The 14900-nt window shown below is 47.0% G+C and overlaps 1 protein-coding gene across 2 annotated transcripts in view; it reads right to left on the bottom strand.

Annotated features, from left to right (window-relative positions):
- Positions 1-14298, bottom strand: part of LOC140396181 (aldehyde dehydrogenase, mitochondrial-like) — a 126039-nt gene extending 111741 nt beyond the window's left edge. Inside the window, exon 1 of one of the 2 annotated variants that reach the window (XM_072484566.1) lies at positions 14114-14298. In XM_072484566.1, the coding sequence (XP_072340667.1) occupies positions 14114-14239 (126 nt within the window). In that variant the 5' untranslated portion in view covers positions 14240-14298. The remainder of the gene's footprint in view (positions 1-14113) is intronic. The other variant, XM_072484491.1, reaches the window with a different exon arrangement.
- Positions 14299-14900: the final 602 nt, after the last annotated feature.

Here is a 14900-nt window from a genome sequence, read left to right as displayed (position 1 = left end):
GGGGAAAGTGACCTGGAGTTCAGGAGGAGTCTTTGTTTGGGTGGGGGAGGGCATGGTCAGCAGGGAGCCTTCTTCACTGAGCAGAGTGGGGTGGGGGGGGGGGGGGGGGGGGAGAAAGAGTCTTCGGGCAGGGGCTGCCACGCTAACACGTAATGCTGGTGAACGGACGCGAGGTGGGGGAGAAAGCCGAGAGATGTGGCCGTCAGGGGCCGGGGGGGGGGGGGGGGGGGGGGGGGGGGGGGAAGAAAGGAGATAGGGAGGGTGACGGTGACACAACGAGGCAAGGTGGAAGAGACATGGTCAGGGGCCAAGAAGAAGGCCATTGTAGAAGCCAGGTATTTCAAATTCAACTAGTATAGGTAAAAGATAGCTGTTTAAGCATAAATGTTGAGCCCCAGTTTTAAATACCCATTTATACAGCATCATTCACTTTTACTGAGGTCCGTTGTTCTGGCAAATGCATATTTTCAGAGTCAGTGTGACATTAAAACAGCACAGTTGCAAAACAATTTGACACTGCTTGTGCTAATTGTCAAGGCCAAGGGCTGAATACCATAGCAACATGAAGGCACCATTGTTCAGAATGCAGATAACAGCTAGGTCAGAAAAGCTAATGTTGCACATTGAAGATGGACGGCTTGCCATCAAATCAAATGTGTTTGCGTCTAACCCAAACCAATTAGGATTATATTGGGGTGTGATTAGATGACTTAAGACAGATATGAAAGTGTATAACTGAAAAGTTTCCGCCCGCCATTTTAGTGTTGTCTTTTGGTGTTGTCTGTCCTTAATTTCTGTCTTTGATTCTAGTCTCCATTTTAGAGATGTCTTTTGGGAGTTCTGTCAGTCTACCAGTATGTGTCAGTGATGTTAGTCTACTTTTGACTTTGAGTTTGAGTTTAGCTGAAGATTAGCTTTCTCTCTCTCTTCATGTTTCATTGCCAGACTTTGACCGTTTAAAAGTTACTTTCGAGCTGTCTGCCTAAGCAAAAAAAGATAATGTCTGTAACTCTCTGAAAGCTTCGAATTGCCTTTTAAATGACTTTCAAATTGTAATCAAGCGACTACAAATAAAACAATTCTTTTGGCATCGGAGAACATTTAACTGAAATTTCTGCTGAGTTCCAGTATTCGCATAGTGCTACTGATAACCGAATAGCAGAGATAATATAAATTCCTTCAACTTTACACAGTCGAATAATACAAGGAATCGAACAACTTGGCATTGTCCAGAAATATTACAAATCTTACAACTTGTCGTATTGCGCCAGGACTTTGATTCATCAACTAAGCTTCCCCCAAACTTGGCGTAGTTCGACAGGTTAAGATCCTATCAATTACAGATTCCTATAATTGGCGTAGTCAGCAGCTGGGGGGGGGGGGGGTAAACTGAACGACCTTCGGAGGCCCAGGACTTGATTCATCAACTAAGCTTCCCCCAAACTTGGCGTAGTTCGACAGGTTAAGATCCCATCAATTAAAGATTCCTATAGCCATCTTGGATGGGCCGGGTACAGGGTGGAATTAATGGGACTATAGCTAAAAGGGGAGGATGACAGATGGTAGAGAGCAATGGAGATGGAAGCCTTCGGGAAGGCTGATAACGTGGAACGTGCAAGGGATCAATGGACCAGTTAAAAGATCTCGGGTTTTTGCGCACCTCAGGAACTTTAAAGTGGATTTGGTTTTCCTGCAGGAGACACACCTTCGCATGAAGGACCAGGTTAGACTAAGGAAGGGGTTGGTTGGTCAGCGTTTCAACTCGGCGTTTGATTCAAAGTTGCAGGGATTGGCAATTTTGATGAGCAAGAAAACAGGGTTTGTGAGCACGAAGGAAGTGAGGGGCCCGGGCGGGAGATATGTGATTGTGAGTGGGGTATTAGAAGGGACGATGGTGGTGTTGGTGAATGTGTATGAACCTAATTGGGATGATGTAGGTTTTATGAGGGGGTTGCTGGCAGCAATCCAGGACTTGGCCATGCACCAGTTGATTATGTGAGGGTATTTTAACTGTGTCCTAGAGCCGAGGGTGAATATGTCGAGCCCCAGGTCGATGGGTAGGATATGAATGCCAAAGAAGCTGGGTGAGTTTATGGATAAGATGGGTATGGTGGACCCGTGGCACTTCAAAAACCCAGGGAGTATTCCTTTTTTTCACATTTCCATATGGTGTATTCCAGAATTGACTTTTTGTTGGTTGGGGTGGAGGAAGCAGAGCACAAGGATAGTAATTTCGGACCATGGGTCCCACTGGCTGGAGATTTGATCAGGACGGGAAGAGGCCGGGGTGGAGGCTTGATTCAGGGTTGTTGGCAGATGGAGGCTTTTGTGATAAGGTGCGGGCGACGATGAAAGATCATGTAGAATTGAACCAGAAAGGGGAGGTGGCGCGGTCACCTTTTGGGAAGCGCTAAAAGCTGTGGTCCGAGGAGAGATTCTCCTCGCTCAAGGCTCATGCGGATAGGAAATGGAGGGAGGTATATGACCAGCTCATGAACAAAATATTGGAGGTACTCGAGGGTGCCCACCACGGAGGAATTGGTGCGGAGGAAACAATTCTGGGGCGTAGGGCAAGAGGGGTGCAGTACGAATACGGGGCGAAGGCGAGGTGAATGTTAACACCAGCTACGGAGGCAGATTGCGTCCAGGGAAATATTGAGGATACGGACTGGGGATATAGAACATAGAACAGTACAGGCCCTTCAGCCCACGATGTTGTGCCGGCCATTTATCCGAATCTAAGATCAACCTAACCTACACCCCTTCAATTTACTGCTGTCCATGTGCCTGTCCAAGAGTCGCTTAAATGTCCCTAATGACTCTGATTCCATCACCTCTGCTGGCAGTGCATTCCACACACCCACCACTGTGTAAAGAGCCTACTTCTGACATCTCCCCTATACCTTCCTCCAATCACCTTAAAATGATGTCCCCTCGTGACAGCCATTTCCACCCTGGGGAAAAGTCTCTGGCTATCCACTCTATCCATGCCTCATCACCTTGTACACCTCTATCAAGTCATCTCTCTTCCTCCTTTGCTCCAGTGAGAAAAGCCATAGCTCCCTCAACCTTTCTTCATAAGTCATGCCCTCCAGTCCAGGCAGCATCCTGGTAAATCTCCTCTATACCCTCTCCAAAGCATCCACATCCTTCCTATAATGAGGCGACCAGAACTGGACACAATATTCCAAGTGTGATCTAACTAGAGTTTTATAAAGCTGCAGCAAAACCTCGGGTCTCTTAAACTCAATCCCCCTGTTAATGAAAGCCAACACACCATACGCCTTCTCAACAACCCTATCAACCTGGGTGGCAACTTTAAGAGATCTATGTAGTGGACCCCAAGATCCCTCTGTTCCTCCACACTTCCAAGAATCCTGCCTTTAACCCTGTATTCTACATTCAAATTTGACCTTCCAAAATGAATCACTTCACATTTATCAAAGTTGAACTCCTTCTGCCACTTCTCAGCCCTGCTCTGCATTCTGTCACTGTTGTAACCTGCAACAGCCCTCAACACTATCTACAACTCCAACCTTTGTGTCATCGGCAAACTTACTAACCCACCCTTCCACTTCCTCATCCAAGTCATTTATAAAAACCACAAAGAGCAGAGGTCCCAGAATAGATCTATGCGGGACACCACTGGTCACCGACCTCCAGGCGGAATACTTTCCATCCACGACCACTCGCTGTCTTCTTTCGGCCAGCCAATTCTGTATCCAGACAGCCAAATTTCCCTGTATCCCATGCCCCCTAACTTTCTGAATGAGCCTACCATGGGGAACCTTATCAAATGCCTTACTGAAATCCATATACACCACTTCCACTGCCCGACCTTCATCGATGTGTCTCGTCACATCCTCAAAGAATTCAATGAGGCTTGTGAGGCATGACCTGCCCCTCACAAAGCCATGCTGACTATCTTTAATCAGACTATGTTTTTCTAAATAATCATAAATCCCATCTCTCAGAATCCTTTCCAATATTTTGCTCACCACAGACACAAGACTGATGGGTCTGTAATTCCCAGGGATTTCCCTATTCCCTTTCTTGAACAGGGGAACAACATTTGCCTCCCTCCAATCATCCGGTACTACTCCAGTGGAGTGTGAGGACGCAAAGATCATAGCCAATGGCGCAGCAATCTCCTCCCTCGCTTCCTGTATATCCCATCAGGCCCAGGGGACTTATCTATCCTGATGCTTTTCAAAATTTCCAGCACATCCTCCTTAATATCAACCTGTTTGAGTCTATTAACCTGGCTCACGCTGTTCTCATGAGCAACAAGGTCCCTCTCTCTAGTGAATACTGAAGCAAAGTATTCATTTAGGGCCCCCCCCCCCAATCTCCTCAGACTGTAGGCACAAGTTCCCTCCACTATCCTCTTATTTCTCAAGTGTAGAACGCCCTGGGGTTTTCCCTAATCCTTCCCGCCAGGGCTTTTTCATGCCCCCTTCTAGCTCTCCTCAGTCCATTTTTGAGTTCCTTCCTGGCTACCATGTAACCCTCTAGAGCCGAGTCAGATCCTTGCTTCCTCAGCCTTATGTAAGCTTCCTTCTTCCTCTTGACTAGAAGCTCCACTTCTCTTGTCATCCAAGGCTCCTTCATCTTACCATTTCTTCCTTGTCTCAGTTTGACAAAACAATTCAGCACTCGCAGCAAGTGCTCCTTAAACAATCCCCACATTACTGTTGTGCATTTTCCCCAAGAACAATTGTTCCCACTTTATGCTCCTCAGCTCCTGTCAAATAGCAGTATAATTTCCCCTCCCCCAATTAAATACCTCCCCATACTGTCTGTTCCTATCCCTCTCCATGACTATGGTAAAGGTCAAGGAGTTGTGGTCACTGTCACCAAAATGCTCTTCACCAAGACATCTGACACCTGGCCTGGTTCGTTGCCGAGCACCAAGTCCAATATGGCCTCCCCCCTAGTCGGCCTATCTACATATTGAGTCAGGAATCCTTCCTGTACACACCCGACAAAATCTGCTCCATCCAAACTATTTGCAGTAAGGAGGTTGCAGTCAATATTGAGGTTGAATTACTCAATTCTGGTGGAGGTCAAGGCGACCTGCAAAGATAGACGGTCTCCCATTATCCCTGGTGGGTTGAGTAGAATCAGTTAAGATGAACATCTTTCTAAGATTTTTATTTTTATTGCAGTGCCTTCCTATATTCTTGTCCAAGGCGTTCTTTAAAGAGATTGACCGGCTGGTGACTGGCTTTATTTGATCGGGTAAGGGCCCCATGGATCAGGGGGATGGTATTCTAGAGGGAGAGACAAGTAAGGGGGCTTGACGTTGCCAAATTTTCAATACTACTACTGGGCAGCTAATGCTGAAAAGGTGCTAAAAGTGCTGCAAGGATTCGGAAGAGCTTTGGGTCCAGGTAGAAGCAGACTCTGAGGGGGACAAGCCTAGAAGCGTTGGTAAAAAGAAATACTCGACTAACCCGGTGGTAGTAGCTATGTTAAAGATTGAGGCATGCAGCGCAGCGGTTAGCACTGGGACTGCAGCGCTGAGGACCCAAGTTCGAATCCTGGCCCTGGGTCACTGTCTGTGTGGAGTTTGCACATTCTCCCCATGTCTGCGTGGGTTTCACCCCCATAACCCAAAGATGTGCTGGTTAGGTGCATTGGTCACGCTAAATTGCTCCTTAATTGGAAAAGAAAAATAATCGGCTACTCTAAAAAATTTTTTTATAAAATGGAGGCAACAGTCAGCAGATAGCGAGGAGGACTGTCAGAGAATACAGCAAAATATAGATAGATTGGAGAGTTGGGCAGAGAAATGGCAGATGGAGTTCAATCCAGGCAAATGCGGGGTGATTCATTTTGGAAGATCTAATTCAAGAGCAGACTATATGGTCAATGGAAGAGTCCTGGGGAAAATTGATGTACAGAGAGATCTGGGAGTACAGGTCCATTGTACCCTGAAGGTGGCAACGCAGGTCAATAGAGTGGTCAAGAAGGCATACAGCACGCTTGCCTTCATCGGACGGGGTATTGAGTACAAGAGTCGGCAGGTCATGTTACAGTTGTATAGGGCTTTGGTTAGGCCACATTTGGAATACTGCGTGCAGTTCTGGTTGCCACATTAGTGAGTTCTCCCAGTGAGCCAGAGAAGACACAGCCAGAGTGAGACAGAACCAGGAGTGAGTTGGAGAATTTGAATCTAGGTGGGAATTGAATCAAATCAGTAAGGCAGCTCCTTTTAAATTTCAGGAGTTTAAATTAATTTAAATTAAGCTAGAATTGTGCAGTGTAGGTTAACAAGGGCTGCCCCACCCACTCACATAACTGGTTGGCAGTTAAGTGTCAGTCACTTAAATCTACCTTGATCTAAAAGCAGGTGGGGGGAGGTGACTCAATTCAGGACAATTTAAAAAGAACTTGTAAACTCACTCCCAGTGAGTTCTCCCAGTGAGCCAGAGAAGACACAGCCAGAGTGAGACAGAACCAAGAGTGAGTTTGGGAATTTGAATCTAGGTGGGAATTCAAAGCTTGGGGGGGGGGGGGGGGGGGGGGGGGGGGGGGGGGGGGGGGGAGGGAGGAGGAGGTGTTTTTTATCCCTGGTAAGTAGTTTATGTTTTATTTTTCTTTTCATTGGGATATTTATTTATTTTTTTCTTCGTTGTTTATTTATTTATAGATTGGAATTGTTGAAGTTAACCAAAGGTTTGAGACATGGCAGGAGATCTCAGACCCGTGTCATGCTCCTCGTGTGCGATGTGGGAGCTCAGGGACACGTCCACTGTCCCGGGCTCCTTCACGTGCAAGAAGTGTGTCCAGTTGCAGCTCCTGTTAGACCGCTTGACGGCTCTGGAGCTGCGGATGGACTCACTTTGGAGCATCCGCGATGCTGAGGGCGTTGTGGTTAGCACGTTTAGCGAGTTGGTCACACCGCAGGTGAAAGGTACTGAGGGAGATAGAAAATGGGTGACCAAAAGACAGAGCAAGAGTAGGAGGTAGTGCAGGTGTCCCCTGCGGTCATCTCCCTGCAAAACAGATATACCGCTTTGGATACTGTTGAGGGAGATGGCTAACCAGCGGAAGGCAGCAGCAGCCAGGTTCATGGCACCATGGCTGGCTCTGCTGTGCAGCTGGGCAGGGACAAGAATGGCAGGGCTATAGTGATAGGGGACTCAATTGTAAGGGGAATAGACAGGCGGTTCTGTGGACGCAATCGAGACTCCAGGATGGTATGTTGCCTCCCTGGTGCAAGGGTCAAGGATGTCTCGGAGCGGCTGCAGGACATTCTGGGGGCGGGGAGGGGGGGGGTGAACAGCCAGCTGTCGTGGTGCACATAGGCACCAACGATATAGGTAAAAAACGGGACGAGGTCCTACAAGCTGAATTCAGGGAGTTAGGAGTTAAACTAAAAAGTAGGACCTCAAAAGGTAGTAATCTCAGGATTGCTACCAGTGCCACGAGCTAGTCAGAGTAGGAATGTCAGCATAGATAGGATGAATGCGTGGCTCGAGAGATGGTGCAAGAGGGAGGGATTCATATTCCTGGGGCATCGGAACCGGTTCCGAGGGAGGTGGGACCAGTACAAACCGGACGGTCTGCACCTGGGCAGGACTGGAACCAATGTCCTATGGGGGGGGGGGTGTTTGCTAGAGCTGCTGGGGAGAGTTTAAACTAATGTGGCAGGGGGATGGGAACTGATGCAGGAAGTTGGAAGGTAGTAAAACAGGGACAGAAACAAAAGGCAGTAGGGGTGGGGGGTGGGGGGGAAGTGTAAGGCAGAGAAGCCAGAGTCAAAAATCAAAAAGGGCGACAGTACAAGGTACAGTGACTGAGGGGAGCTCAGTGAATAGGACCAGGAATACTAAAAGGAATAAAACGGGAAGTGAAAACATTAATGGTAAGCGACACGGCAGGTTGTTCCATGAAGATATGGATTCAACGACAAGGAAAATTAGGAGAAAGGTTAAGAGGAAATATAACTTAGGAGAGGTTACTGATCGAGGTGTTAAGATTCAGAACAGAGGTAAAAAAGCCAACATAAGTGTACTTTACCTGAATGCTCGTAGTATTCGGAATAAGGTAAATGAGTTGATGGTGCAAATCATCGTGAATGACTATGATTTAGTGGCCATTACTGAAACATGGTTAAAGGATGGTCACGACTGGGAGTTAAATATCCGAGGGTATCAAACTATTCGGTAGGACAGAGTGGATGGTAAGGGAGGTGGTGTAGCTGTGTTATTTAAGGATGACATCTGGGCAACAGTAAGGGATGACATCGGTGCTATGGAGAATAAGGTGGAATCCATTTGGGTGGAAATCAGGAATAGTAAGGCGAAAAAGTCACTGAGAGGAGTATTCTATAGGCCACCAAATAGTAACATGATGGTGGGGCAGGCAATAAACAAAGAAATAACTGATGCACGTAAAAATGGTACAGCAGTTGTCATGGGGGATTTTAATCTACATGTCGATTGGTTTAACCAGGTCGGTCAAGGCAGCCTTGAGGAGGAGTTTATAGAATGTATCCGCGATAGTTTCCTAGAACAGTATGTAATGGAACCTACGAGGGAACAAGCGGTCCTAGATCTGGTCCTGTGTAATTAGACAGGATTGATTCAGGATCTCATAGTTAGGGATCCTCTCGGAAGGAGCGATCACAATATGGTGGAATTTAAAATACAGATGGAGGGTGAGAAGGTAAAATCAAGCACTAGTGTCTTGTGCTTAAACAAAGTGCTTAAACGAAGGAGATTACAATGGGATGAGAGAAGAACTAGCTACGGTAGACTGGGAGCAAAGACTTTATGGTGAATCAGTTGAGGAACAGTGGAGAACCTTCCAAGCGATTTTTCACAGTGCTCAGCAAAGGTTTATACCAACAAAAAGGAACGACGATAGAAAGAGGGAAAATCGACCGTGGATATCGAAGGAAATAAGGGAGAGTATCAAATTGAAGGAAAAAGCATATAAAGTAGCAAAGATTAGTGGGAGACTAGAGGACTGGGAAATCTTTAGGGGGCAACAGAAAGCTACTAAAAAAGCTATAAAGAAGAGCAAGATAGATTATGAGAGTAAACTTGCTCAGAATATAAAAACAGATAGTAAAGGTTTCTACAAATATATAAAACAAAAAAGAGTGGCTAAGGCAAATATTGGTCCTTTAGAGGACGAGAAGGGAGATTTAATAATGGGATATGAGGAAATGGCTGAGGAACTGAACAGGTTTTTTGGGTCGGTCTTCACAGTGGAAGACACAAATAACATGCCAGTGACTGATGGAAATGAGGCTATGACAGGTGAGGACCTTGAGAGGATTGTTATCGCCAAGGAGGTAGTGATGGGCAAGCTAATGGGGCTAAAGGTAGACAAGTCTCCTGGCCCTGATGGAATGCATCCCAGAGTGCTTAAAGAGATGGCTAGGGAAATTGCAAATGCACTAGTGATAATTTACCAAAATTCACTAGACTCTGGGGTGGTCCCGGCGGATTGGAAATTAGCAAACGTGACACCACTGTTTAAAAAAGGAGGTAGGCAGAAAGCGGGTAATTAAAGGCCAGTGAGCTTAACTTCGGTAGTAGGGAAGATGCTGGAATTGATCATCAATAAGAAATAACGAGGCATCTGGATGGAAATTGTCCCATTGGGCAGACGCAGCATGGGTTCATAAAGGGCAGGTCGTGCCAAATAATTTAGTGGAATTTTTTGAGGACATTACCAGTGCGGTCGATAACAGGGAGCCAATGGATGTGGTATATCTGGATTTCCAGAAAGCCTTTGACAAGGTGCCACACAAAAGGTTGCTGCATAAGATAAAGATGCATGGCATTAAGGGGAAAGTAGTAGCATGGATAGAGGATTGGTTAATTAATAGAAAGCAAAGAGTGGGGATTAATGGGTGTTTTTCTGGTTGGCAATCAGTAGCTAGTGGTGTCCCTCAGGGATTAGTGTTGGGCCCACAACTGTTCACAATTTACATAGATGATTTGGAGTTGGGGACCAAGGGCAATGTGTCCAAGTTTGCAGACAACACTAAGATAAGTGGTAAAGCAAAAAGTGCAGAGGGTACTGGAAGTCTGCAGAGGGATTTGGATAGGCTAAGTGAATGGGCTAGGGTCTGGCAGATGGAATACAATGTTGACAAATGTGAGGTTATCCATTTTGGTAGGAATAACAGCAAAAGGGATTATTATTTAAATGATAAAATATTAAAACATGCTGCTGTGCAGAGAGACCTGGGTGTGCTAATGCAGGAGTCACAAAAAGTTGGTTTACAGGTGATTAAGAAGGCAAATAGAATTTTGTCCTTCATTGCTAGAGGGCTGGAGTTTAAGACCAGGGAGGTTATGCTGCAATTGTATAAGGTGTTGGTGAGGCTACACCTGGAGTATTGTGTTCAGTTTTGGTCTCCTTACTTGAGAAAGGACGTACTGGCACTGGAGGGAGTGCAGAGGAGATTCACTAGGTTAATCCCAGAGCTGAAGGGGTTAGATTAGAAGGGGTTGGATTACGAGGAGGGGTTGAGTAGACTGGGACTGTACTCATTGGAATTTGGAAGGATGAGGGGGGGGGGGGGGGGAAATCTTATAGAAACATATAAAAATTATGAAGGGCATAGATAGGATAGATGGATGCAGGCAGGTTGTTTCCACTGGCAGGTGAAAGCAGAACTAGGGGGCGTAGCCTCAAAATAAGGGGAAGTAGATTTAGGACTGAGTTTAGGAGGAACTTCTTCACCCAAAGGGTTGTGAATCTATGGAATTCCTTGCCCAGTGAAGGAGTAGAGGCTCCTTCATTAAATGTTTTTAAGATAAAGATAGATAGTTTTTTGAAGAATAAAGGGATTAAGGGTTATGGTGTTCGGGCCGGAAAGTGGAGCTGAGTCCACAAAAGATCAGCCATGATCTCATTGAATGGTGGAGCAGGCTCGAGGGGCCAGATGGCCGACTCCTGCTTCTACTTCTTATGTTCTTATGCTCGGGCTTGTAGGTCACCAACATGCCAGGTATATACCAGCGTATAATGGGGAAGGAGACGTGCTCAGTTGAGGGAATGAAGGCAAAGTGGACGAGGAACTGGGACTGATCTTGGAGCAGGATGTTTGGAGTGGGCACGGAGGTTGAACTCAACCTCATCCTGGACAAGGCCGAGTCTAATCCAGCTACAGTGGTGTTCTGAACTCACCTCATGAAGGCTAGAATGGGTCAGTTTTTTGAAGGGGTGGAAGATGGATGTGTTTGGGGGAGGGGGGGGGCACACCATGCTCTGGTCATTGTCAAAGCTAGTGGGCTTCTGGAGGTCCTTTTTTGAGACCATGTCAGTAGTCCTGAACATTGGGTTGGAACCTTGCCAATTGGTGGAGATTTTTGATTGTGCCAGAGCTCTGGACAGGGGCGGGAACAGACATCCTGGCCTTTACCTCACTGGTGGCAAGAAAGCAGATCCTATTAGACTGAAGGTTGGCTGCACCACCAAGCGTCAGCGTGGCTGGGTGACCAGATGGGAGTTTTTGCACCTTGAGTTTAAGTTTACCATGAGAGGGTTAGTTGAAGGGTTTTACCATAGATGGCGTCTTGTTTATAACATACTTTAAAGAGCTGGTTACTGTCAGGGGAGCACGGTGGCATAGTGGGTTGGCCCTGCTGCCTCACAGCACCAAGGTCCCAGGTTCCATCCCGGCTCTGGGTCACTATCTATGTGGAGTTTCTGTCGCTTCTGTCGCAACACGACAGACTTCCTACAGAAACTCAGCACCCATGGACCAGTTGAACCAGGAACATTCATCGTCACAATGGACGTCTCGGTACTCTACACCAGCATCCCCCATGACGACGGCAATGCTGCAACAGCCTCAGTACTCAATACCGATAACTGCCAATCTCCAGGCGCAATTCTGCAACTCCTCCGCTTGATTATGGATCACAACGTCTTCACCTTCGACAACAAGTTCTTCATCCAGACGCACGGAACAGCCATGGGGACCAAATTCACACCTCAATATGCCAACATCTTCATGCACAAGCTGGAACAAGACCTCCTCATCACACAGGACCTTCAACCGACATTATACACCAGATACATTGATGACATTTTTTTCCTTTGGACCCACGGCGAAGAATCACTGAAACGACTACACGATGACATCAATAAGTTCCATCCCACCATCAGACTCACCACGGACTACTCTCCAAAATCAGTTGCATTCTTGGACACACATCTCCATCAAGGACGGTCACCTCAGCACGTCGCTTTACCGCAAGCCCACGGATAACCTCACGATGCTCCACTTCTCCAGCTTCCACCCTAAACACATCAAAGAAGCCATGCCCTATGGACAAGCCCTCCGTATACACAGGATCTGCTCAGACGAGGAGGAGCGTAACAGACATTGAAAGACGCCCTTGTACGAACGGACATGGCGCTCGACTCATCGATCGACAGTTCCAACGCGCCAAAAAAATAAATTAAAATAAATAAATAAATCACACCGACCTCCTCAGAAGACAACACAAGACAAAACCGACAAGAGTACCTTTCGTCGTCCAGTACTTTCCCGGAGCAGAGAAACTACAACATCTTCTTCGCAGCCTTCAACACGTCATCGATGAAGATGAACATCTTGCCAAGGTCAATCCCCCACCCCCACTACTTGCCTTCAAACAACCGCGCAACCTCAAACAAACCATTGTTTGCAGCACTTCAGCAGTCAAGGGCATTCAGCCTCTGACCTCCGGATAAGCGTTCTCCAAAGCGGTCTTCCGGAATCGTGACAACGCAGAATCGCCGAGCAGAAACTTATAGCCAAGTTCCGCACACGAGTGTGGCCTCAACCGGGACCTGGGATTCATGTCGCATTACATTCACCCCGCCCCCCTGACCTGGGATTCATGTCACATTACATTCACCCCCCCCCCCCCCCCCCCGGCAACCTCAAACAAACCATTGTTTGCAGCAAACCACCCTGCCTTCAGAACTGCGACCACGACACCCCACAACCCTGCCATAGCAATCTCTGCAAGACGTGTCAGATCATCGACATGGATACCACCATTACACACGAGAACAACATCCACCAGGTATACTCGTGTGACTCGGCAAACGTGGTCTACCTCATAAGCTGCAGGGAAGGATGTCCCGAAGCGTGGTATATTGGCGAGACCATGCGGACGCTGCGACAACGAATGAACGGACATCGCGCGACAATCACCAGGCAGGAATGTTCCCTTCCAGTCGGAGAACACTTCAGCAGTCAAGGGCATTCAGCCTCTGAAAGCGGTCTTCAGGAGTCACGACAACGCAGAATCGCCGAGCAGAAACTTATAGCCAAGTTCCGCACACATGAGTGTGGCCTCAACCGGGACCTGGGATTCATGTCGCATTACATTCACCCCGCCCCCCCCTCCCCCCGACCTGGGATTCATGTCGCATTACATTCACCCCCCCCCCCATCTGACCTGGACTTGCGAAATCCTACCAACTGTCCTGGCTTGAGACAATTCACACCTCTTTAACCTGGGGTTACCCCTATCTCTGGATATGTAAACACTTAATTAACTGCAAATGCTCGCATCCTAAGCATTGTCTTGCATCTTTGAATTTGTCTATATATATATATATATATATATGTTTCTGGAACATACCTCTTCATTCACCCGAGGAAGGAGCAGTGCTCTGAAAGCTAGTGTTTGAAACAAACCTGTTGGACTTTAACCTGGTGTTGTAAGACTTCTTACTGTGTGGAGTTTGCACATTCTCCCAGTGTCTGCGTGGGTTACACCCCCACACACCCAAAGTTGTGCAGGGTAGGTGGATTGGCCACACAAAGTTGCTCCCAATTGGAAAAAGTGAAATGGTACTCTAAATTAATTTTTAAAAAGAGCTGTTTACTGTTGGCTTTTGGGTGGGATTCTTACTGCTGTTTCATTGTTATTCTGTTACTGTAGCTTTTGCAAAAATTGCTAAAAAATTATGAAAATTTAACCCCCAAAAATGAATCGCTTACGTGGACCACCCTTTTACAAGCATTTATAACATCAATCTTCGTTTCGTAATTTTTTTCACATTTCACTAAAGTTTAAATGCAAGTACATTTTGTAACCTCGATTATTACTGTGTATAGCACGACTACCAATGTTACCTTATCATAGTAAACGTCCGGTTGAGTGGTCGGGGCTGGAAGTGTTGCAGCAACAGAATATCTCCTGGCTTTAGGGGCAATCAGTGCAGAAACCTTGGGCAACCGACGGGCCACAGACCACAACATGTTTTTAGGGGGGTGCGGGTGGCGGGGCGACGGTAAACACTTCACTTGGGGTGAAGTGACAGCCAATCAATCATTGTCCACAAGCAATCCCAACAGCCCGCCCCCAAATCAGGGGGGGCTGTCAATCAATCTGCAGGAAATTTAAATAGTACGCACGCTGGGAGCCGGGGACGGAAAATGGAAAGTACCTTGGAGAGACGTTTCAGATGGATCACCACCTTCCCGCAGAAACCTGGCTGTGGAAGAGCAGCAACTACAGGTGCTCCTGGTCACACCTGCCAATCAGTCAGGGCCGTTTAACCGCCCAGAGTTCCAAATCAACCGCGCTCCACAAGATGGTGCCGACAACGGCTTAGGCGTCACCTGACAGTAGTGCCTGCCTTTTTAAAGAAACCCTTCATTGAAAGATCACTAGAAACTTCGAGTAAATTCGCTCTGATCAGAGGGAGAGAAAAAAAAGACTCATTCCAGTTAACCTTCCTGTCTTTCCACTTGTGTGAAGGACGGTCTTTTCAAACTGCACTTAGGTCATCTGAGGCCCTCCTATTCGGGCTTCGTGTGCATGGAGCAACCAATTGTTTGGGAGCCAAGGAAAGGTCGGTTTAGGATAGCTATTTATAGTTATTAATAGTAGGCAGCTGGGTACACGGAGTTTATAGTT

This window comes from Scyliorhinus torazame, chromosome 1 (genome assembly GCF_047496885.1).
Source record: "Scyliorhinus torazame isolate Kashiwa2021f chromosome 1, sScyTor2.1, whole genome shotgun sequence".
Lineage (NCBI taxonomy): Eukaryota > Metazoa > Chordata > Chondrichthyes > Carcharhiniformes > Scyliorhinidae > Scyliorhinus > Scyliorhinus torazame.
This window is presented reverse-complemented; position numbering and strand designations above follow the sequence as displayed.